At 31.3% G+C, this 24,847-nt stretch overlaps 4 protein-coding genes across 5 annotated transcripts; 2 read left to right on the top strand and 2 right to left on the bottom strand.

The window, feature by feature from the left end:
- Nucleotides 1–327: 327 nt before the first annotated feature.
- On the bottom strand, nt 328–9,281 carry LOC123711684 (serine/threonine-protein phosphatase 1 regulatory subunit 10). Its single transcript, XM_045664381.1, has 5 exons — nt 8,827–9,281; nt 7,179–7,276; nt 6,502–6,776; nt 5,308–6,432; nt 328–1,825 (listed from the first exon to the last, which is right to left on the bottom strand). Exons 1-5 carry the CDS (start codon nt 8,827–8,829, stop codon nt 378–380), a joined length of 2,949 nt encoding a protein of 982 aa, XP_045520337.1. The 5' UTR covers nt 8,830–9,281; the 3' UTR covers nt 328–377.
- Nucleotides 9,282–10,199: 918 nt separating this feature from the next.
- LOC123711698 (FAD-dependent oxidoreductase domain-containing protein 1) lies at nt 10,200–12,441 on the top strand. Its single transcript, XM_045664407.1, has 6 exons — nt 10,200–10,534; nt 10,798–11,098; nt 11,238–11,574; nt 11,719–11,953; nt 12,059–12,173; nt 12,269–12,441. The coding sequence occupies exons 1-6, from the start codon at nt 10,244–10,246 to the stop codon at nt 12,406–12,408; spliced, it is 1,419 nt and encodes a 472-aa protein (XP_045520363.1). The 5' UTR covers nt 10,200–10,243; the 3' UTR covers nt 12,409–12,441.
- A 92-nt stretch (nt 12,442–12,533) lies between these two features.
- Nucleotides 12,534–14,256, bottom strand: LOC123711699 (calcium load-activated calcium channel). 2 transcript variants are annotated; one of them, XM_045664408.1, is made up of 5 exons: nt 14,032–14,242; nt 13,623–13,700; nt 13,025–13,199; nt 12,734–12,874; nt 12,534–12,645 (listed from the first exon to the last, which is right to left on the bottom strand). In XM_045664408.1, exons 1-5 carry the CDS (start codon nt 14,090–14,092, stop codon nt 12,549–12,551), a joined length of 552 nt encoding a protein of 183 aa, XP_045520364.1. In that variant the 5' UTR covers nt 14,093–14,242; the 3' UTR covers nt 12,534–12,548. The 2 variants fall into 2 exon arrangements, with proteins under 2 accessions (XP_045520364.1, XP_045520365.1); XM_045664409.1 differs by lacking the exon at nt 13,623–13,700 and having other exon boundaries at nt 14,032–14,256.
- Nucleotides 14,257–15,099: 843 nt separating this feature from the next.
- LOC123711697 (ATP-dependent RNA helicase DHX33) lies at nt 15,100–22,122 on the top strand. Its single transcript, XM_045664405.1, has 12 exons — nt 15,100–15,641; nt 15,812–16,021; nt 16,325–16,544; nt 16,751–16,935; nt 17,169–17,244; nt 17,879–18,066; nt 18,452–18,625; nt 19,282–19,406; nt 19,943–20,067; nt 20,293–20,457; nt 20,903–21,031; nt 21,394–22,122. Exons 1-12 carry the CDS (start codon nt 15,415–15,417, stop codon nt 21,670–21,672), a joined length of 2,103 nt encoding a protein of 700 aa, XP_045520361.1. The 5' UTR covers nt 15,100–15,414; the 3' UTR covers nt 21,673–22,122.
- Nucleotides 22,123–24,847: the final 2,725 nt, after the last annotated feature.

Raw genomic sequence — 24,847 nt, 5'->3', positions numbered from 1 at the left:
TGAATGAAAACGATGACAAAAATGGAAAGAAACAATGTGCTTTTTTGGAGGTTGACGACCGTATAGGCTATTAAGGTGCACAACCGGGGTTCGAACATAAGACGTCAGGGTTCAGAGAAGCACGCTCAAGTCGCTAGGGTAACAAAATGAAGGCAGTAGTAGAAATTTAAAGAAAAAACATGAATATGATGTTTTTTTAAGTGTATCATTATAAATAACAACCTTATTAATGTTATGTACTTACAACTTTTAAAATTATTTATCTAATCACTTATTCCTACTTATTTACACAGGACAGTCTTTTATCTTTACAATAAAATAAAAAAATACAACTAGCTCTTATTTACAAAAACAAATTCTATGGTTATTTGTACAACTTAAAAAGGACAATTCACTCCTGGATGCAAAAAAGTACAATTGTCACCTTGTCGACATGAGCCTTTTCTTTGAAAGTAAATACAAACAGTTTTACGTCCACCCCCACGACCACCACGACCTCTTTGCGACATATCCCAGTTGCCAGTCGCCGCCTTTCCTCGCCAACCACCTGAGCCACGACCCCGCATAGCCCCACGGAAATTGTTTGGACCGTTAAAACCATCGGGCCCAGGAGGACCCTGAGGTCCACCCATATTAAAATCAACTGGAAACATATTTTGTTGAATATTAAATCCATCAGGGCCAACAGGGAACATAGGGTTTGGTGCTCCAAACATATCTGGACCCATCATCATATTATCTGGGGGTACCATCATACCCGGTGGTAAGTTACCGGGTGGCATTGGTCCCGGTGGCATACCCGGGGTCGGCATTTGTCCAGCCATACCGTTTGGCATCATGGGTGGCACTCCATTTGGCCAATCACCGGGCATCATTGGGGGTCCTGCGAAACTAGCCATCCCTGGAAATTGTGGGCCTGGAAAGCCATTTGGGAACTGTGGTATATTCGTTGGGAATAGTGGAGCGACATTTGTATTATTAATTGCCGTATTTGGAGGAGCATTACCTTTTGGCTCTGGCCATGGCATGTTTCTAAAATCACCTACATTATCCTGATTACCTGTAACATCCTCCAAGGGTATTATTGTTGGCTCCGAGTATGTGTGCGTTTCCGGATCAGGCTCAAGAGGTGAATCAGGAATCATTGACTTATAGAAGTATAATGGCTGTAATGTTACCTTTTCCCTTAATGCTTGTATATCTTTTTCTTTGCTATTTTTGCCATACTCAACTGGAGTTTGTCCTTCAACATTTATTAAAACTAAAGGTTTCCAGCTAGTTTTCTCTTCCATAACGTCGTCGTTTATGAGATTTCTTGCCTTTTCGAATGCTTCTCTTTCATGTATTCTGTCCAAGTATTTCATATCCGTAAAAGTTTTTGTGACATTTACCCTTTCTGTTTCATCTAGTTCAAAGTACTGCACCTCTTCCAACTCCGATTCTGGTTTCCATTTGATGCTCTTTTTGGGACCTTTTCTTTTGTGATAACAAAGGACACCTTTCAAGCCATTTACTGTTAACGTATGTGGTTCATCAGTCTCCATTTTACTATCACTACTTGGAACTGTAGAGCTTTCAGTGTCTTCCGGTGTTTTTTCCTTCGCCTTATCTTCATTATCCAAGGTATCTTGATAAAACTTAGGGGGTACAGACTTGCTCTCACTGCTTGGACTCGTTATGGTTGGTGTGTGGGGAGGTGATCCATCATTTGCATTACCATCCTTAGATCCGCTTGTGCGTCGTTTTCTTTTCTTTGGTTCTTTTTTGTTTGTTGCAGAAGCATTCAAAGCATCCATGAACATATCACTCTCTTGTAAAACCATGGCTGTAATAAAAAGTAGACAATTAATACATTATTATATCATATATCTCATTATATAATTACTCTTATAATAGTATAAATTAATGTATACATAACACAAACATCAAAGTTAAATAATCATTATATTTCAATGTCAATCTAAAATGTATAATAGCGGGCTATGTAAAATACATGTAACAACTGCGTTACGAGTACCTTTAATCGTTATAAATGGTAAGACTATTAAACTCTACAAAAATTCAGTTGTATTTTTTTATACATTTCAGTATAATAGAGTCAAGAAATAAAAAGGGTAAGACAGCTTTTATATTTACTGATTAATCGTACGTACGCATTTCATATTTTGTATGTTAACGTTCTTAACGCGAGCATTACTGTTTACTAGTTTAAATCTGTTAAAATAATACCAGTAGTAATTTTGAAAATCGGATGGGCAGTGGATGGATGGATATGGGTTAATTTCTCAATTTTTTTAATGAAAATTTGTAACACATTCTAGTAAAGCGTTAAAGTCACAAATAAAATAATAATATTATTGTCTTTTGTTAAAATAGCTTTTACATATTAAGAAAAACACTTTTTCAACGGATTAAAGCTTTGTATTATAATTAAAAACTTATAATTATTTACATAAGTTCAAAAAGTGTTTTTCTTAAACAATATATTTTTCCATGAAACAGCGCTTTTATACATATATAGTTTTAATAATAGATCTAAAAAAACTGACTTTATCTCCGAAAGTACAATATCGGATGAGACCTCGTCGAAATTCGAACATCCGATATAAATAGACTTTGTTATGCAGATGATAGGATTACCGATTTATGGAAGCATAACGCGAGTGCTTCTATCTAAAGGTGACAAATCTTTTGATTTAGTTTCTTCGCACACTAGACAAGAACTACTGCAAAAGTTCTAGTTTTGTAAAAGAATAACTCAACATATTTTGCCTCCTTAAGGATTTATAGTATCCAACTATGTATTATTCACACTATGAAATCAATAACTATTTCGATTGATGTGAAACGTTCTCAGTTAAATTATAAATATTAAAATAATTTCCATGTTGTAGTCAAATTTTTTCGACAAATTTATTAAAATCATATAATACGTGCATATATGCCGCATAGCAGTCTTTCATAGGTTAAGAGAAACAAGTGAGAATTCCTGTAAATAAGTATAAGTAGTAATTAATTGTCCTTATTTTATAGTTCTACTACTAGTTCTGGTTTATTCCATATTGTTCCGTTACTGTTAGGCATTACAATACATAGACAATACTAAATAAATCTTGTAGGAAGTTTATGATTACTACTACACAATTATCTTAATTACCCAAAAGCTACTTTTCTAGTAGTTTATATTCGACTAATTAATGGTTTATCCTATATTTTCCATTAAAATTGTATGTATGTAATAATATGACTTACACGTATATGTTATGCACCAAGTGTTCGAAATTTAAACGTGGTTAGAGAACCAATATAAAATATATTTAACTTTGTATCGAGACTATTTAGGCACTTTAATAAAAAAAACAGTAATTGTCCTCTTATGAGGGTGAACGTTTTACTTTTTATTGCAACATAAAACCGTAAAATTTATGTTTTTTAAATATGAAAAAAAATCGTCTTGAATGTGTAACATTCAATAATTACGTTTTTATTAACAATCTGATCTTATTTTTTTTATTAATAATTGTGACCCAATTAGAAATTCTACAGGATCAAGATTATTTATAAATCTTTTATTTTACATTAGTCATAAAAATTGCATTTTTGTCTTTAAATATATGTAACGTACTGGCACGATTTAATATCTTAAATGAGTTACTTCGTGGGAAGCGAAACCTTTCTTTGCTTGCCACCTATGAAGTCACTCTAGTTAAATTATTAAGAACATTTCCTGTCGCTTTTTGGTAAATATTCGATACAACTTATAGTTGCAGCTGTCTTATTATTATTAACAATACAATAACAAAACAGGTGCAACTATAAATTGTTGCTTTAAACTAGAATGATTATAGATAAATGGGTTACTAAATAATAGCCATACCTAAATGGTTTACTTAACCGACATTTAACTGAAGAAAACTAGCAATTACTTTTTTTGTAAAGCTAAGCAATAATGAGTTGTTCCTAAAGTTACTATACAACGTTAAGTGTTTCCCAAAGCTAGAAACATTCCAATGTAACTATTGTAATTATATATATGGCTCAAAATGACACGAACCCCGCGACGCTTTAAAATATCGATCTCTTGTATATAATGCTGCTTTATTTCCTCAGTACACTAAAGGCATCGATCAGTTTATATTTTGATTTGCATAGTGAAAACCCGATCCTTACTTACCGTTGTTTTCAAAATACCTACTTTATCTTTAACTACCTATCTACCTAAGTTAGCAATTACAGGTTGAGTGCACCTTTTGGTATTACAAAAATAAATTGGGAGTCAATATAGTCCCACATTACTTTTGTTGGATTCAATGTTAACTGTCTAAATAAAAAACGTGTATAAAAATAAAAACAATACCAACATGAAAACATCTGATGCACATGTTATCTTATTTTTATCACATCAAGGTTGATTTCTGTAGCTACATCTATATGTTACTGAAATTAATATTTCGTCAATTCAGATTTAGAATAAAGCTACACCGTAGAAACCAGCACATAAGCTGTATTGTATATAAGGAACACACGAGAACGCAATACTTTAGAATACTAGTATGTATGTGATAACCTATACCTATACAAATATAGTTTCGACACTTAGCGACTTTAAGGAGTCGTCTGCTATTACTTCGTTCCATCAACGTAAATACAATTAAGGGTTGTAATCGTATTTCTTACGACGATTTTAGGATTTAAGGCCTATTATGTTTATTCGGCAAACTGGCTTGTGGCTTTTACTTGATCGAAATAAAAGTAAAATATAGGGAGGCTGAGACTCACAGCAAGTTTTCCGATTAATCTTTAGACCATTAGTTTATTATTATAGGATCAGTTTATAGAAAATGACAACTGTCGCTTTTAATTTGCCATGCATTTGTTTTAAAATTTGAATGATACCTTTATCATTTAGTATTGCCTTTGTATACTTAAAATATTTTTTGTTTTATTTTGCAGAAATGTTCGTCATAGATCAGACGCAGTGTGCGGCGTTGTCCCATTGGCTCATCGTCGAGTCTCGGGTCTTCCACAGAAGCATTCCTTCTTTCTTTGAACAGATCAGGTCTATTATGGTCAACGAAAGAGAGTTATTCAATTTACCATTTATTTGAAATACCAAATTCTTTACAAGAAATGAAATAAACGAATAACCCGCCGTGCTATACATTTTAGACTTACCATCACGAAAATAAGACTTAAAAAAATTATGTGAAATTGCATAAAACACCAGTTTCTGTCGATGGCCATATCCTGGAAAAATAAAAAAAGTTAGTAAAGAAGCTAAATAGAGATACAAGAAATTATACTTACGTTTTGGTTTAGGCGGAATTAGTTTAATAGCTCCTGGCTTATCCTCTATCTTTGAAATATCCAATGTTTTAGCTTTCTTTTCAGGTGGTGTTTCATTATGAACAGGAGATGGTCGTTTCGGTATTGAAACTGTAGGTGGTAAAGCTGGAGGAGGTTTTTTATTGCTCAAAATTGTGGCCCTTGATGGTGGAGGTTTAATTTCCTCTTCTAAGCCATGTGTCCTGAATTTTGAATTAAACATTTTAACAGTTTTAGGCTTAGGCTCATCAGGTTTCCTAACCTCTATAGATATTGAAGGCTTATCTTTTTTAACTTCACTTAACTTTGGAATCTTTCCTAACTTATGAATGGAAGGAACAGTTTTCTCAGATTTCGATTTCTCCTCCTTTATTTTATCCTTCTCTTCCTTGACTTTATCACTTGACTGTTTACTAGATTTGTCATCCTTTGACCTACTGCTGGAAGAACTGGATTTTTTTGAACTGCTGCTGCTACTATGTTTAGACTTAGAACTATCAGATGAATGCCTACTTTTGTCTCTATCTCTTTCTTTGTCTCTAGATTTTTCTTTACTATCACTATGTCTGCTAGATTTATGTTTGTGCTTATCATGTGACGATGACGAAGATGATTTACTTGAATGTTTTGACCTGGAAGAACTACTACTACTACTACTCCTTCTATCTAATTTATCATTGTCTTTGCTTTTTGTCCTCTCTTTTGATTTTTCTTTAACAGGTGAATCTTCCTTTTGACTATTGTTAGCATGGACTTGTGAAATTATCTGTTTACCATTCTTTAAACTTAATTTAAGTATTGGAATTGCTTCTTTTTCTCTCTCTGGTATTTCATCTTTTACTTGTAAATGATTTTCAGAATTGTCAGGAGGTTCAGAAGGAATATCTTCCTCAGGAGGTTTTATGTTCTCTATATTTTTATCTACAACAGTATCATCTTGTACTATATCACACTTTACCTCAGTCTCGAAAATTTCTGTTTTACTAACTTCCTGCTGTGCATTAGAAATAATTCCAGGTATATCTGTTATTGAGATTGGTGTAATTTGCTCCCCTTTTACTATTTTTAACCACTGTTCCACTAACTTTGAAGCTAACACTCTAATATCTGTAACAAAAAAATTACTTTTACAATAATTGTTTGTATATTTAATATTTTTTATTAAATTTAACTTACCAAAATGATTTCCATCTTTAGATAGTTCTTTTATGAGTTTTGGATTGTTATTTGTTTTCAGTCGTTCTATGTCTACAGGACAAAGTAAAAGTAATTCTAACAGTTCACGTACTAATGGCCAATTTTTTGCAACAATGCTCTCTGTCAGCCACATGTGTACTAATCTCCATCCACCACAACCCATGAATAAAGTCAATAGCTCTAGGTCAGTACATTTGAGAATCTGTATATAGATACATTTTGATACTAGCTTTTTTGAATACTTTCTCATTAATCTGAAAATAAAAGTAAAATTTAGTAGGAGAAAGCACAGTTTATGAATGGAACACTACACTAAATGATTCCCTTGAGACTATAATAAGTATTATACTTGTCTACATCTAAAATTGATATGCCATGTAATTGTCAAATTGAAATGAATAATCACTTTATACCAATTACATATAACAAAGATTATAAAAGATTTTAAGAACAAAATAATTAGTGTCACAGTACACAGCAATAATTATTTAAACAATATAGTGGTAATCAATTCTAACTATCAAGATGGTGTAAGTATACATTGTTTCCTGTTATTGTTAAAATTCAGAATTAATAATAAGAATTCTTTTCAACAATTTTCTAGAAAACTACTACTGCTAATAATTTTATTAATTGAGATAAAAAGGAATACTAACTCAACAAGTGTATAAATAACATCCCTGCATTTGATGCCACCGCTTGGTGAAAGGAGAAGGCTTAAACAGTTCAGCAATCGTAATGGCTCCATGCGAGGCTGTAACAAATAAATACCTTTTTTTATAAAATATAAATAAAAATGACGAACTGCCTTATAGTTAATAAGTGATCTCGTTCAGGCCAACCCAGAACTAACATTGCTTAAATATTCTATATAAAAAAATGTGCTATCTATAAGAATAGTCTGATGGTGACCCTTTCCAGACCGTAAGGAATTTAATATACTAATTTCTTTCTAACATGTCATGAACATAAGTTTGACAGTGACACATACAGAAAAAATTACAAGCTGGGTGTTTATTTATACAAAATCTAAATCATGCTAATTGCACAATTTTAAATAAAGTACTCATCTGTCTCTTTTGTCATGAAGGCAGCATGAACACAATTTAACAGAAAGAGATAAAGGAGTACTTTAATTATAGTGCAATATTGTTAGACTGGTTTAGTTATTATAAATTATGGGCTAAAAAAAATTGATGACATACAATGAAAACAGCTTAGTTTAATAAATACCTATAAAACTATGAGCTAAATGGCACATGTAAATGATAACAAAAATTTAAACATTGTTTAGAGTTTGAAACTACTAACATCATGGGTCTTGGATCACAGTATCATATTAAGTATCCCTTCAATTTGTTGAATAATATGTATAAACCACAATTATGTCCAGAAAAGTATAATATGTGTAAAATTCACCAAAATCATTTTATCAAACAAAACTTTATTTTAATTAAAAACTGCTTATAGAAAGGAACCTTAATATTCTACACAATGTTAAAGTTATTTAACTATGAACTGAATGTTGTTCCTATAATTTCATCTCAGAAAGTAATGACTTAATGCAGAAATTATTTAAGAATAAATTATAACTTGTCATACATACACAAGCTTATAGTAACATTAAAATGATATGCCCAAAACTGTTATGTGGTAGTTCACTATTTTCCCTATGTGGTTATATAGAAGAAAACAACCATGACTCATGGTCAGAATTATTATTGAGATGCATATGGGTCTTTATGTATCTTAGATTACTATTACTAAACAAATTCATGGTTTTTCCCTCTCCATATCAAAATTATTTTACACACTGGGATAAAAATGTAAGAGATTAGTTCTGTATGTTCATAGAATTCTGGAAAGATGTCAGGTTGACGGGACTGGCAACCCTGAAACGTGTTGCGTGTAAAAGATTCAATAACAACTTCTTTTTATTTGACTCAATTCGTTAACGAATATAATTAAAATATTTAAATGTTATTCGAGATTGTAAATATAATTTAAAATAATTTCAAATGACAATGGCCTAGAACGAAATGTTGGCCTTTTTACTTTTACCTATTCTACTACTATCTTAACACGATATACGTAAAAACTTTTGTATATCAAGCAAATATGAAGTATATTTTAAATAAAAATGCCATTTCTTCAGTGTTTGTAATAATAAATACCAAATACCTACCAAGAGCCATATTCTACGACTTACGTAATCAAAGTATTAGCGTTTTCATTGTTAGATCAACACTAAGAATTCGACAAAATGTAATTCATGATAAATCAATATAATACCAACTAACTTACCATCTTCTAAAGACTGCGTAATAGTTTTCAGACGTGGCCGAGATGTTGCACTAAAAAGTGCCACGCCTTGCTTGCGATACAAAATGGCGGCTCATTGTTCCAAATAACTTTTATCACAAAGGAAACCACAAATTCATAGTTCAATGAGTTCGTTATTAATGCATTAACCACATTAACAATTATTCAATATTATTAGATTTCACTAAATAAATCTTATTACTCGACTATACAATCTGCCTTAAAGCTACGTCTATATATTGCGTTGATGCAATGGAGTGTATTTCATATTATATTTAAGGATATAATTTTTAAAACACAGCCTATTTCTAATTTTAAAAATAATATGAGCTATTGAAAGCTTTTTATCTTGCAACCGGCAGAAAGTGTACGTCTTCCCACCGAGGCGTTCCGCAGAAGTATGACAAAAGATGAAAAAGGAATTCGAAAAATAATATGATCGGTGGCGTTCGGCGACTTGGCAGCTCAAAGTCGCGAATCGCGGCTCGTGACGTAATTTTAAACGTCTATGACTCTATGGTCTATGTTCTATTTGCGTAATATAAGTATATTTATTTTTTATATACTAATGAAATTTGCATTTAAAAAGAAACCAGCCAAATGCGTCTGCGGCATGCGCTAGGGGTCTACAGGGTTACAGAAGAAGAACTTCGTAAAAAAAAATGTATTTTCTTTTATTTTGGGTTCTTTTTAAAGATTAGTAATATTGGAATCTGGGTTCCTGTCATTGCCATTCTTTTTTTAGCTAAGTTCTACAATATTTTGCCGTTTTTCCATATAGCTTTTAGGCATTTAGGTCGTGGTGCTAGATTACTTGCCCTTGGTATAGCAGTTGTAGCGACTACTATAATCTACGGCTACAATCACTGCACTGAGGTCATGTAACACTTAAACGGACTAATGATGTTATTCCGACCGCTAAGCATCAGTAGCCAGTTAGTGGTTATAATGGTCGAGGGTCCCTCACCATCCCTAGCTCCCTCCTCCCTTTGCGTTAGATAAATTATTTACTATTCATACAGTATTGGGATAAATACTCAAGTAGCTAGTTGTCAATTTCTGTATAGCTATTAGCTGATATTAATACGATTTTTAGTGCAAATTGGATACAATGCGCAAATCCAAGGAGTACAATCAAAACTTTGACATGGGTTACCTTTACACTTAATCGCCTTGGGTACTCTATGATACAATTTAATGTTTCTAGTGTATATTTGTAAATGAAATATATATATTTATTAATTTTGTGGCCTGGTAACGAAATGAAATATATAATAAAGAATAGCAACATAGACTATAGAGCAATACATATATAATTAATAATATATATATATATATATATATATACAATCACTGCTCTTTTTAAATGTAGTTTTAAATTAAAAATACAGGATTTAAAATGAAAATGTTATCGTCGAAGGTTTTGAATAAGTTATTATTATTAGAATCCTTTAATACATTAACTAAAAGAACATATGTAGAATTTAAACATCCAATTCAAAGAACTATAAATGCTATCAATAATGATATTAACAGTAAATTATTAAAAAAGGAGGCAAAACCATTTAATCCAGAACATGCAGATGTAGTCATAATTGGAGGTGGTTATTTAGGAAGTTCAGGGGCTTACTGGCTGAAGTCGAGAGCTGGTGAAGGTTTGAATGTTGTGGTTTTGGAAAAAAACTTTAAAGTGAGTACCGTATTGCCTTTGCACTTGAGTATTGAATTATGCTTAAGATGTCTCTCCCAAAATGTTTCAATTTCATTTGACTCATTTCTTCTTGAAAGTCTACACAGTAGTCCTAATAAAATTTACAATTTAGTATAATCTGATTCCTGATATAAAACCAGTTCAGGTTAGAATAGTAGCAGTTTTGTAAATTATATATTTTTGGCTTATAGTAAGTACCTTATACCAGATTTTAGAGGACTATAATTATTATCTTTCAACAGCAAAACACTTTGAAGAGTTGGCCTACTACGGTACTAAGCCAACATTACTCTTTACCAGAGAATATTCTACTTTCTCAGTATAGTACAGATTTCTTAAGAAACATTAAGCAAAAGACAAACAAAGATGTAAATATTAAGTTTTACCCTCATGGATGTCTAGTTTTAGCAAGTGATAAATATGCTGATATCTTGGAAAAAAATGTGACTACCCTTAAGGAATTTGGCATAAGAAATGAGCTCCTATCAGTTGATCAATTAAGTAAAAAATACCCTTGGATCAACACATCTGATGTTAAATTAGGTAAATGTTTAAAGTATTGATACAAATTGTAAAGGGACTTTTAACATGAGTACTGGACATTTATTAGTTCGTATCAGATAATGTTACTTTTTAAATCATAATTTGATATGTATGGAAATTGATTTGGTTTAAATTTTAGGTTGTATAAGTACAGAAAATGAAGGTGTATTTGATTCCTTTGCTTTACATCAGGCTTTAGTTAAAAAATCACAGGAATTGGGAGCTAATTATATTCATGGGGAAGTAGTTGGATTTGATTTAGAATCCCAAAGGGATGTTTTAATGGAGGGTGTGAAGCCAATGTCATATCAGAAAATTGAAAGAGTAATTTATAAAACAGAAGATGGCGAAGAGCATTCCATTAAGTTTGCAGTTTGTGTGTTAGCAGCGGGAACAGATTCATCAAATATAGCAAGATTAGCAAATATAGGCAGTGGCAGTGGCCTTTTATCGTTGTCTTTGCCTGTAGGTAAAAGGTTAGCAAAATGATTATCTGCTACATTATTTTAATTCCTTCTTAATCAGTTATTTAAAAATAATAACACATAATAGTGTTCATATAAAATTGATTGTTTCAAGACTCCCAAGTTTTGATACATATGTTGACTTGTTTATTACAGGGAATCAAATATATATTCCGTTGAATGCAGTACTGGACAATCAAACATTGCATTAAATTCACCAATTGTAATGGACACCTCAGGGTTATGGATTAGAAAAAATGGTTTGCACAACAACATTCTATGCAGTCAAATACCACTGAAATCAGATAACGTTATGACTCCAGAGGAAAATTTTGAAAGACTTTTAAAGCCTTCATTAGATAATCGATTTCCAAATTTAACAAATGCAAAGGTGTGTAAAATAATTATGTTATATGAAATGTTAGAATAAGAAAGAATACTTGCAGGTTATGAATGCAACATATCTATCAAATCTTAATTAATATTGGTGTTTTAGATACAGCATTGGCATGGAGCAGTCTATGATTGTAACAATTTTGATGATTCTGGAATTTTAGGTGCACATCCCTATCATACAAATCTAATTTTTGCAACAGGATTTGGACAATTAGGTGAGTAAAAAATAGGACATATCATTTATAACTGGCAATAGTGTTTTCTGTCTTTCAAACTCAACTCTAAAAAAATATTGTTCTTTAATTTTTAGGTGTTCAGCATGCACCTGGTATAGGAAAAGCCATATCTGATTTAGTCATTGACTGTCATTACACAGATACAGATTTAACAAGATTTGGATTTGATAGACTATTAATAAATGAACCTCTAATAGATTTTAATGTTTATTAAATTAATATATAATCAAATTTTGTTTTCATATTGTAAACCTTAAAAGATAACTATAACAAAACTGCAATAACTTAAAGGTTAAACAATCCAATTGGAACATTGGAATTTTAAAATAAAATGTATTATTTAAAATAAATTATTTATTTGAACTGTCCAGGTGGTGCAGCAAATAGGGCACCACCTTGTTTTGATGCTGCTCTTGATGGAGCAAATCCTAAAAGTTTTTGAATGTTTTGCCTGAAATAAAATTGATGATTCTTAATAAACATTATTTGCAATTTGTAACAATAAAGTTTAAGCTAAAAGTCTTAAAAGAATTACCTACCGTATACTCATAGTACATAATATATACAAGAATATAAATGAGCAGTCAGTGTAATCATCACCAGGTAAATTTCTGTGGCTCAATCCTTGTATCCAAGATATAGGATGGAATGGCAGTTTAGCAACAACCCTACCATCAAATCTGAAAATGATTTAAATTGGTTTATTATTGGTTAAGTTTACAAGTTTAAAGAGTAAAAATTCGTAAAATTAATTTTAAGCCCAAAATATGGCTCAACTAACTAGATAATTGAGACGAAATATCAACTTACTAGATACTTTTTTTACTTACATACTATTAAACATGCTAAGAAGTGCTGTAAAAGCAAAACCAATAGCAAACATTGACTTCATCTTGTCCAATGATAAATCTCTATTATTATTCTTTAGACGTTCTTCCTCGCGCTCAATCTTTTTTTTATGTTGTTTGTCTAATGAATCCCCATGTGCTTCTTTTCGACGCTCCACTAAAATATGAAGAAAAAAGACATGTGTTTTAGCATATAAATAAGTAATTATTGTCAAAGTGAAAGTCAAAAATCATTTATTCATATAGGTAACACAATGTACACTTATGAAAGTCAATAAAAAAGAAATATACATTAAATGCGTCTAATTTACATTTACTGCCAGTTCTCACATCAAGGGCGTAGAACGGAAGAGAAGAACTGGCAATAAACTCTCCGCCACTCTTTTTAATTGCCTAGTTTTTTTTTTGATTACACAATGTTTCTAAGGAGCCACAACCATCACACCATGTTCCACATGACATTAGCAGGAGGCATGATGAAATAGGAGCATGCACTTACATTCTTGTGGGAACAACACGCAAATACATGGTAATAAATAACTAACTGTATTTATAAACCATATAGTAAAGTTGAACTTACATTTCTTACTCTGACGTTCAACTTCCACTTTTAACTTTTGATATTTTTCAGTTCTATATACTAAAATCCAAGTAAGACCTGAAATTTTGATATTTTTTTTTACAAGTTGGAAAGTACAAATAAGGTAAGTACTTAATACTATGAAATCAACAGCCCTTTGGCTGTATCAAGTAAATATGTCAATTTGTATTAAGTGACAAGTAAGGCGAATGGTAGCTATCCAATTGGAAACACAGCTCCCCAAAATAAGGTTCTTAAATTTTGATCAAGGTTTAGATCAAATTGTAATTATTAGCGTCATTCGCTGGCGTTTTTTACATTATGCATATACTGAGAATGAGTACTCCTCTTACTACTAGTTAAACTGCTCTTATTATAACGAAGATATTACATACTGTTTGAGGCTTACCTTCTCCTAAGAGTGCAGTACAAATGGAAATAAACACAATTAATAAGGAATCGCCCCACATTATTTTAAATTGCTATTTTTTCTTAAAAAATGACTATACTAATATTTAATATTAGTAGCCCAATCAAATTCTATACAAGAGCAATGTAATTACTAATTAGAATTTGACATGGTAAGACTTTTAGGTTACTATTGTCAAATCTCACAACTATTGTGACGCTGTGATCCACAGAAGTAGATCAAGTAGAAGAAAAACATGTGCTGATATATATTTTTTAATATTATGGCAATAGTTTTGACTTTATGCCAGTTTCAAGTAAAATATGTGCTGATTTAAAATGATAATAGAAATAATATGCCAAAGGCAAGGTAAAGAATGGCATTGATAGCACAAGAAGATATTTATTCGTCAGTGATATTCAGGTTGAAACTTGAAACTAAATATAAACAAGTTAAACCTGGGGTCAAGCCATATTACTACCGAAAAGTTTTCTACATACAGTACCGCTTTTGCGTAATTGTATTGTAAACGCTTCTTTCGCAGCCGAGAGACATTTTACTACACTACCGCAAAGTTGACAACGTTGCTGTGGGCTGCTGTTCGTAGCACCTGATTCATATATTATCTCTGGATTAAGAACCAAACAATGGCAGTAATTCCTAAGAAACTTGAATTTAAACTTCTTACTCATTAACAATATTATAATAAACTTCTCTATATTAATAAGTAATAATAAATTAAAGAAAATGTCTGCTTACCATTACTTAGTGTTGTTCACTAGATTTTATATTTCCAAAGTTATTACCAAGCCTACATCAACTTGATTTGAACAAAATATGGTTATTAGTAATAGCAATAGTCACACTTAATTGGTATATAGTTTACAATAAACAAGTATTTCGAACTTACAATTTACATAATGTATTTTATCAAATTAAAGAACAATTTCAACGATTTACACACAATATGAATGTCAATAAAAGATATCCAATACAACTAGGATGTGCGAATTTCAGAAAAGTATAGGTTACGGGTAACAAAAGAAGGCACCTTGTCTAAGCCCCCTGGTTGCGTTTGAGTATTTTTGTATTCTTGGTTTACCGTTTAAGACATTTTTTCTTCAGGTTATTTTACTTGTCAGTTGTCACTGTTTGTACTTAGTATATATAAATTCAAAATCAACTCTTAAGTCCTAACTGTATTGTATTACCTATCCACATGTTATGGCTAACTTCGCTGAAATTTATTTTAAGTCATATTGCTTTAGTTGATTAATATAGTAAATTGAAACACTTCAATTTGATTTTGGAATCAGTTGTTTTTTTTAGTTCATTAATTAGATGAGTTGAATTTTAGATTATTTGTTATTGTACTTTGAAGGCATGGATTCTAAGTATGCATCGTATGGAAAGGAAAAAGATCAAAGAAATAAATTTGATATCAAAGCAAAAAAAATTAAGCTAGCTGTTGATAGTAGTTTCAAAAATGTAAAAGAAAACAATCAGGCTAATGGATCATGTTATAATAACAATGTTAGTGCTCTAAATGAGGTTTCGGAAGATGTCCAAGAAGTAAGGAAATCTTTACCAGTGTATATTGTTCGAAATAGGTAAGGTATAAATAATAAATATTTATTCTTACTTTTATTACATTTGTGATTTCTATGGGTGTACTAAAGTTATTAAATAAATCACTACTTTAGCGTATTTTGTTGTATAATAGGAGTAATGCTTTATTTTTGTCCCAATCATGTTATAATATAAAGCCAATTTTATTCAGAATTTTAGAGGAAATAAAGAAGAATAATACAATAATATTGATTGGAGAAACGGGTAGTGGTAAAACAACACAGATACCACAAATTTTACATGAACATAGACTTGAGGGTAATGGAGCAATTGCAGTTACTCAACCAAGAAGAGTTGCCGCTATAACCCTTGCTTTAAGAGTTGCTACAGAAATGAACACAGAAATAGGATCATATGTTGGGTATTGAATTTTGATGCTCAACTCAACATTTTGTATAAGCTTGTACTGTTATATTGAACACTGTTTATTTAGCTCATTGGGTTTATTGTTAATATATAGTATAAGAAATTTTCTGTTGAAGTATATAGTATTAGTAAGGCACAAGCCTTAAATTTTTTTTCACAAAAATTGTAGAATGGCAGATATTTTTAGAAATTGGTCAAGAATATATAAAAAAGGGTTTAAATGCAATGGGATACACACTCATGGGATGCAGAAAAAATACAGTGAAATTATATTGGGTACTTTTATATTTGCTTGCAGCTACTCAGTAAGATTTGAAGATGTTACCAGTCCAAAAACAAAAGTAATATATTTGACAGATGGAATGCTATTAAGGGAAGCTATAATAGATCCCTTATTGATGAAATATTCAATAATTATTTTAGATGAAGCCCATGAAAGAACAGTCAATACAGACGTGCTCTTTGGAATTGTTAAGTTGGCACAAAAAGAGAGAAATTGTACAGGAAACAAACTCAAGGTAGGCTGTATGTATATTTTTTAATAAGAGGTAAAAACAAAAACAATTTTGTAAACCTCATACTTGTATTTAAACCTTTTCACTTTTTGCTTTTTGCCAGAACATAAAAACTACATGCCATGCACATCATTTAAATGTAAGACCTCTAGGAATATAATCTTGTCTAGATTAGTTATATCTAAATAACATGAAATAAACTTATTCAGGTTATTATCATGTCAGCAACAATGGATGTCGATACATTCAGAAATTATTACGACAATTGTTCAGTTGTTTATTTAGAGGGAAGGACATATCCAGTTACAGTATATCACTCAAAGACAAAACAAGATGACTATCAATATTCTGTTGTGTGTGGTATATTCCAACTTCATGTTACTACACCAGCTAAGTAAGTTGTTTGTTTTAACAAGTAAGAAAATACTCTTATCTATATATATCTTTATCAAGAAACATAATTTTTCTTAATGAATTTGCATTTAAATTTATTAATTAAAAAAGTTTATTATTAATATACATATTAATTTAACTGTTTATGTTAAAATATGCTTATACTAAAGGTAAATTTTCTTTGCTAATATAAATTTGTGACATTTTTAATACTTACTTATTTATATTTTTCAGTCACCATTTTCTGGTATTCCTCACAGGCCAAGAAGAAATAGAAACAGTAATGGCTAATATAAAACAAATTGCAAAGGTAATTTGCGAAAACTTATTCTCACTATTGATTATTGTATTTGTTATTAATTAAAATTGAAGATTTCCTTAAAAAGAAATTCATAAGGAATATTATATTTAGGGATGTTGCATGTGTTTTCTTTATTCATTGTTAAATTTTTTGGAAAGGATATTTTGGCACCTGTTTCATATTGAAGTAAATAATTATCTAGCAACAATATTTTTTTGCTGGATATCAAGTTTTTCAATTATTTTAGCAAATTTTCAGACTTATATAAGACACAAAAATTTGCATTGATTACTATTTATATTATCTACTCTATGAAACCATAGTTTGCCAAGGTCTATTATTTTTTCAGAGTTATTTATTTAAGTAATCTTGTTATTTAAAGCGAAACATTCGACCTATCATAGTATATTTAGAAGATAAATTTATTTAATGAATTATAAAATACACAATTAAATCCAATGTCCATAAGTTGATTGATTAAAGCAAAATTATTATTTTATGTAAGCTAATATTTTCTATTATTTAAACGTATAAATGTATCGAAATAATACCGATGAACGTACTAATCCTGCAGGCGGATCTCGTAGAAACAAAATTTAAATATTATATTTACAATATTTTGTATATAGCATAAACCTTACAGGAATCGCCAGGTCCACCAATTAGAGTTTGCCCGTTGTATGCAGGTCTGCCCCCGGCAAAACAATTGCTGGTTTGGAAATCAGTTCCGGAAGGTACAAGGAAAATTGTTCTAGCCACCAACATAGCAGAGGCCTCAGTGACTATTCCTCATATAAAATGTGTTATTGATACGGGCCTTGTAAAAGAGCGGTGAGTTAACTTTTTTAATTTGCATTAATTTAGATTCAAATACGGAGAGCTTAGGACCTGCAATTGACTAAAGGTCGAACGAAATTGATAAATTAGATTTAATATTACATTACACATAACCGCGTTACGTGATTAAACAATCATACTAGGCTTTCTATGTGTTGACGATGCTGTACTAGTAGTGAAGACAGATTTAAAAAAGGGTACAAAATATTGTAATATGAGAAAAACACTTCAAAAATGAATAAATAATGTTACATTAAGCAAACACTGTGATAAAACAACCATACTTTTTATAGGTTGGTGTCACTCTGCTGATAGTACAAAATGTCACATGGCCTTTTAACCATATCTATTTCTAGTACTTAACTGACCTATATATCAGGAGCTGGTGTAATGTGACGGGAGCAGAGCGTTTGCGAATAGTTCCCTGCTCGCAAGCCGCTTGTTGGCAGCGGGCTGGGCGGGCAGGAAGGACTGCCCCAGGCTCCGCATACAGATTGTATACAAATGGCGATTTTAAGGCACGGCCACAGCATAACACGCCCGAAATTATTAGGTAAGCCTTTGTTGTATTCGCTATTGTTCATTCCTGTTCCTGCAAAAATTATGAAAAATAAAGGGTAACATGAAAACTTTATAAGAAGTATTCCTATTCCATAGTTATTTAGTTGATTGAGTCAGTTCATCTAAAATTTGATGTATTTTAAAATTTGCAACAAAAAAAACATAGATAAAACTTCCCGAAAAAGATTCCGTTGACATTTATAATGCTGATTTCCGATGGTTCAACAGTGGTTTGAGACAAAATCACCTTGAGACAGGCATCACCCACTAACCCCTAACGAATTTGTATGAAAGTTGTCAGGTGTCAAGGCGTGAGGCATTCTCATACAAATTCTGTTGACGGTAGTGGGTCAGTTCATTTTATTATATTGTATAAAAATATTCGTGTGAAAGCTTGAGCATTGCTTCACGAGACACGGACGTGTATAGTTCAATTACATTATATCCACAAACTAATTAGCAAAAACCAGCTAAAGAAACTTTTGGTTACCCAACGGACAATAAAATATCCGATAACCTAGCGCGGTCCAACATAATGTTCTTTCCCTAATGTACCCAAAAGACTTCAGTATCAAAGAGACACAACAAATAATCAAAAACGCGGCGTTATCACACTTGATAATTAAAATAGGCATTATTTAATTACAGATGCCCTCTGGCAGCTACATTGTTAATGTTAATAGCGACAGGAATGGAGCCCAGTACATTTCCTTTGATTGACGCACCCTCTCCGGATTCCGTGCAGGCTTCATTAATTTTATTGAAAGAATTAGGTATATTTTTGTTAATTGAATTTTAATTACGAATTGTTTTTACACAAGAATAGTGATAGAATACTTTTATTGCATTTTTGGAAAATAATTTTATAATGAATTTTTTTTGGTGATGCTTTATTGTCATATGGGCATTAAAAAAAGTATGGAGAGTTATCTTGTTTCCGTTCTCGTGTTACGCCATTTGATTGTAGTATTGTATTTTGTAAACATAGCTTTTACACATGGAAAGAAAATACTTTTTACCGGATTGAAGTTTTAAATAAATAAATTATTATTTTTTTCCGACGTTTCGCGTGCTTTACAGCGTGCGTGGTCACGGTGACGTGATGTAAAATAATTATAAGTTTATAATAATACATAGCTTCAATCGATTAAAAAAGGGTTTTCTTTCAACTTTTAGTATATTCAAATTTGGAAGTACATATTTTTTATGCGGTCGTTCGTAATACTTTACTATTATGAATAAATTGCAATTTACGTGTGTATTTGAAGAACGACGTATATACATATAACACAATTTGAATTATTTTTAGGAGCAATAGAAAGCGAGAATAATCCGAAGTTGACTGTTCTCGGTAAGAAAATGACCGCGTTCCCAATAGATCCGAAATATTCAAAAGTTATTTTGAGCGCTCCCGAACATGGGTGTTTGGATGAGGTTAGTTTTTTATTGTCTTATATATAATTTATTTATTAATAATAGTAGAAATTATTCCATTGAAATTTGTGACACTGATTTATGATGAATTTGTGATTTTAAAATATTTTTTATGTGCTCGAATACATATTTTAAATGAAAATATTTTTAAATCTTAAAATTACACATAGCATTTCTACATAGTAATTTTCAAAGGAAAAGTGTATTTTTCTAACGTATTTCTAGGCGTTGAGTCTTGTAGCCGTAATGTCCAGTGAAAATGTTTTTCATACGCCACTGCACAAGCGGGAGGAAGCTGTGAAAGCGAAACAGAAGTTTGTATCGACACTCGGCGATCATATAACACTTTTGAATGTATTCAAAATGTTTTGCAAAGCTCCTCTTAAAAAGGTAAGTTATTTTTTGATTGCATTTTGAAACCTGGCATTATTTGTGATTGAATAGACTTTAGACTTTCGTTTGGTAACTGTATAGTACTATATTGTTACATGTATTCTTTTTTGTGTTAAAAAAAATGGCTCTACAACCTTTTTTAGGTCTGGGCCTCAGATTATCTGTATCTGTTTCATGATCTTTTTTGTAGTGTAGTGTAGTGTTTATAATAAATTACCAAAAAACATAAAAAAAACTATTTTTTTATTATGATCAACGAGTAAACATAACTTTTTACACCACAAATAGAAATACATATTAAAAAACACGCAAAATAAAGCTTTAAAAAATATTAAAAAAAAGCATGATTAAAAATTTTTGTAGGACACAAACTTGACCTTTTTACAAATATCCTAAGGGGATCAACAAATAATCACAAATTTTAAATTTATCTATGTTACAGCAATGGTGTAAAGAAAATTACTTAAATCATAAGAATTTGGCGTACGCTTGTGATATTCGCCAGCAATTGTTAGCAATTTGTCAAAAGTTGAATATGGAAGTTTCGAGTTGCGGAACAACTTTTGATCAGGTAATAATTTAATTGATAACCCAAATTTCATGATCGATTCTAGTGGCTCTAGGTGTTTCTAATCTATTATATTTGTATTTTTTTTATTGATCAATGCTTAGTCATCAAAAACACAACGTCTTTACATTTGAAAAGCCAACAAAGGACAGGTTTTTACCAAAAAAATCGAGAAGTTATATCACTTTAGAATTCGGATTAAACGCAATATCTTTTTATGTCACTCGCCCATCAGAAAACTTGTGACATTTGTTTTTTTTGTGTTGATTTGTACCTTAAGTTATCATAAAAATGAAAATATATCTTGTACACAATATACATATTTTCATAGTATTCTAATAAATAATGTATACATTTTCTTTCAGTTATTGAAATGCCTTCTAAGCGGTTTATTCACAAACTGCGCATGGACTCGTGGGGGTATGACAACAGGGGCGGGAAAGTATGCGACGGCGTCAGGCGCAGCGGCGGCCTTACACCCCGCTTCTTCACTACACGGGCTAAGGCCGCCGCCGCCTGCAGTACTATATACCGAACTATTACACACGCGTAGAGCCTACCTCCTTACTGTATCGGCTATAGAACCTCATTGGTTGCATCAAGTCGCACCGGAGTACGCGAGACGCGTTCGCGCTAATCGGTGACAGTTGTCGTTGAGATTCATGAGCGCGGGAATAAATTCTGACAAATACAACGCTAAAAGATGTTTGCAGAAGTTATTGCCGATCCTTTTAATTCTTTAAATTACTGACTAAGGAACATTATTTGACGTGTTTAAATTGTGTTTTAAGTTTTTTTTTATAAATATCTAAATTGTTACGTGTTTTTATAATAAACGTCAGCAAGACGTTCATTAATTTATCACTTGTCACTTGACATTAAATTTTTTGACGTAAACATTGTTTTGGGTCTTGTAACTCTAATATATAGAAACAAGTATTTATAATATATACATAATAATAATATCAGTTACCTTAAAGTTATTGATGAAGTTTATATATTACTAGCTGCCCCCGCGAACTTAATGTGGTTTTAGTTAGCCTTAATACCGTGACACGAAAGAATAATTTCACTGTATTATCGTCACTATAATTTGAATTTGATTTACTCTTCGGTCTAAGTAACACGTGGTTGGCTATGCTAACACCAAAAATTAAAAAAGTAGAAATAATTGAATTTCACGGTATTTCGTTTACTACAAAATAAATTTAATTTATACTTTAGCCTCAATAACACGTGGTAATCATGATATTGAATTGTAGATTATATGACACGTTTGTCGGTTTACCATAGCAGTGCCATCTATTGATTACTTACTCAATCCAGTCGAAAAGTATCGACATCGATTAGAATCTTTTGGAGTTAACAGATAATTGTGACTGTCAATTAATTATAGACAAATAATTTGCAATAACATTGACAAAATTGCGACTATAATTAAAGATCTAAGTTGGACCAGACTGCTCACGGTGTGCCAATTTAATTTAAAATCGGTTAAGTAGTTTAGGAGTCCATCGCGGACAAACATCGTGACAGGAGATTTATATATATTAAGATTAAGAAGTGCTACAGTTTTACAAAAAGATCCGTTGGAGTTTCTCATACAAAATATTGTTTTTGTAATCTTAATATTACCAAATTCCTTTTAATTTAATTATATAAACTGCGACCATGAGAAAAATCATAAGATTATTTCCCATACAAGACTTACCCGAATATAAGTTGTAAATTGTTTATATTTTTGCTTGTATTTTATTAATCGATTTTAATAAGTTTTTGTGTTTTGACGTGTCAAGTATCAAGTGCATTTTAATGTTTTCAGTATAGTCGATAAAAGGTGATTGATATTAGTATAAAAAGCTGATCCAGAAATAATTTTTATTAGTATTTTGCGATTACAAACATTTTGATCAGAGCCAGCGAAGGAGGACGTTTTTTGGAAGTAATGTAAAAAATGTAAGAGAACAATGTTATATTATTTTTCTATTAAACAATTGCAATGTTAAGTATAAAATGATGTAATTTCATTTAAGGTAATTAGGAGAGTGTTGAATAAACATATTATATTAAGTTCTGAGTGTTTTATTTGACCTTTGTTTATATCTAGTTAGTTTATTATAACCAACCAATGGCCAATACCTCGAAGGAGAAAGCCTCTTAGGCTCTCTTTTTGGATACAACTCTACACTAGATGTATAGGGGAATTGACCAATGTCGTTAACGCGTTATGATATTTCTTACCACATGTAATGCGCTTCATTTTGTCAGTTCTTTGATAAAACTGGAGGTACGATGCTAAAAATAATAGCTTAAATATAGGCAAGCAGAGAGTTTAGTTACGTCATCTTTTAAAAATATATTTGAAGGTTCATTGCGGTAAATACTTTCTAAAAGAAGCTAAATACCTAAATACTTTTGCAAGTCAAAGCTACATAATAGCGAACGAACGTTTTATGTGATAAGATTGCAAATAAAATGTGTTTAACAAATCTTACAACGCGCCGTCGAATACCCAAACCCTCTCCGAGCCAGCATAGAAATTCGTTTACAAGCTAAAAGCTTTCCATTTGCACGGTAAAACGTAGGTACCTGTGTTAGTGCAAAGCTGAATATATCGCACCGACTTCCGTCAATTTAGATACACGTAACGTTTTAATTCTTAAACTCACGATAGCAAAATAAGAGGTGAGAATTTTTTGTGGGACAGGAGGCAAATGAGCATGCGGATTACTTTGAATAAGGAGCTAACCGCCGCCCATGGGGACCTGCAACGCCACCCGACCGTGTTGCCGACCTTTGGGGGAAAGCGCTTAAATTGTATCGGTACAAAAACAACTTAACTAGCAACAGGTTCCACAAAGAGGTGGTGCACGTCACGAAGTGCCCTAAAAATGCGTTTAATATATAGGCTTTCGGCTTCAAACTATGTTACTTTTTGTTCAACTTTTTTGTATCGAAGTGTCGAAATAATAGTGTAGAACATATAAAATTCAATATTTTAATGAAAACTACGTTATAAAGTAAAAATAATAATATGTACTATGACTAAAAATAGCTAAATTTGTACAAATAAAAGGAATTTAATTTATATTAAATTTACTTAGATTTACGAATTAAAAGTTGTTTTGTGAAGTTTGACGCAAACTTTACGGAAGAATAATAAATGTCAACTATCATAGCACAGGAAAAGTTTATGTTTAAAATATATCAAAAGAATAGTTTTACATGAAATAAATATAACAATGTATATATATTGTTATATATATATATATATTAATACATGGCATACAATGGCATGACAGATGTTTGGCAATTAATTTCAAAACTTATATAACTATAAACCACAAACAAACTTATCGGTTTCTTATTCGGTCTTGCGATTTAATACGTTTGAGAAGTCAAAGGACTTCTATAAACTACCGACCGGTTCTATAACCGGTTTAGTATCACTATGCGATTGAATATTTCAGTCGACATGAAATAACAGCTACCATGAACTTTCTTAAAAACTGATTTTATGTGTATATTGAGTCGACTTTAAGGTAAGACTTGAAACCAAGGTAAAGTATTAAGGTAGCGTAAATATACAAACGTTTATGTAAATACAATTTGCATTTCTTCGACGAGAAAATTATGTTAATTTATTAAAGAACCTTTGAATAGTCAAATCTCAAGGGGTATATCTATTTATGCAGAATTGGTGCCCAATCACGCGAATAATGCGGGCTTTTGTTAAGTAGCCTCCCTTTCTAACAAACTTGAAACAAGTTTTATTGGGGTACAAGTTATTCTGTTTCAATAAATTCTATAAATATAAAA

This window comes from Pieris brassicae, chromosome 7 (genome assembly GCF_905147105.1).
Source record: "Pieris brassicae chromosome 7, ilPieBrab1.1, whole genome shotgun sequence".
Classification (NCBI taxonomy): domain Eukaryota; kingdom Metazoa; phylum Arthropoda; class Insecta; order Lepidoptera; family Pieridae; genus Pieris; species Pieris brassicae.
This window is presented reverse-complemented; position numbering and strand designations above follow the sequence as displayed.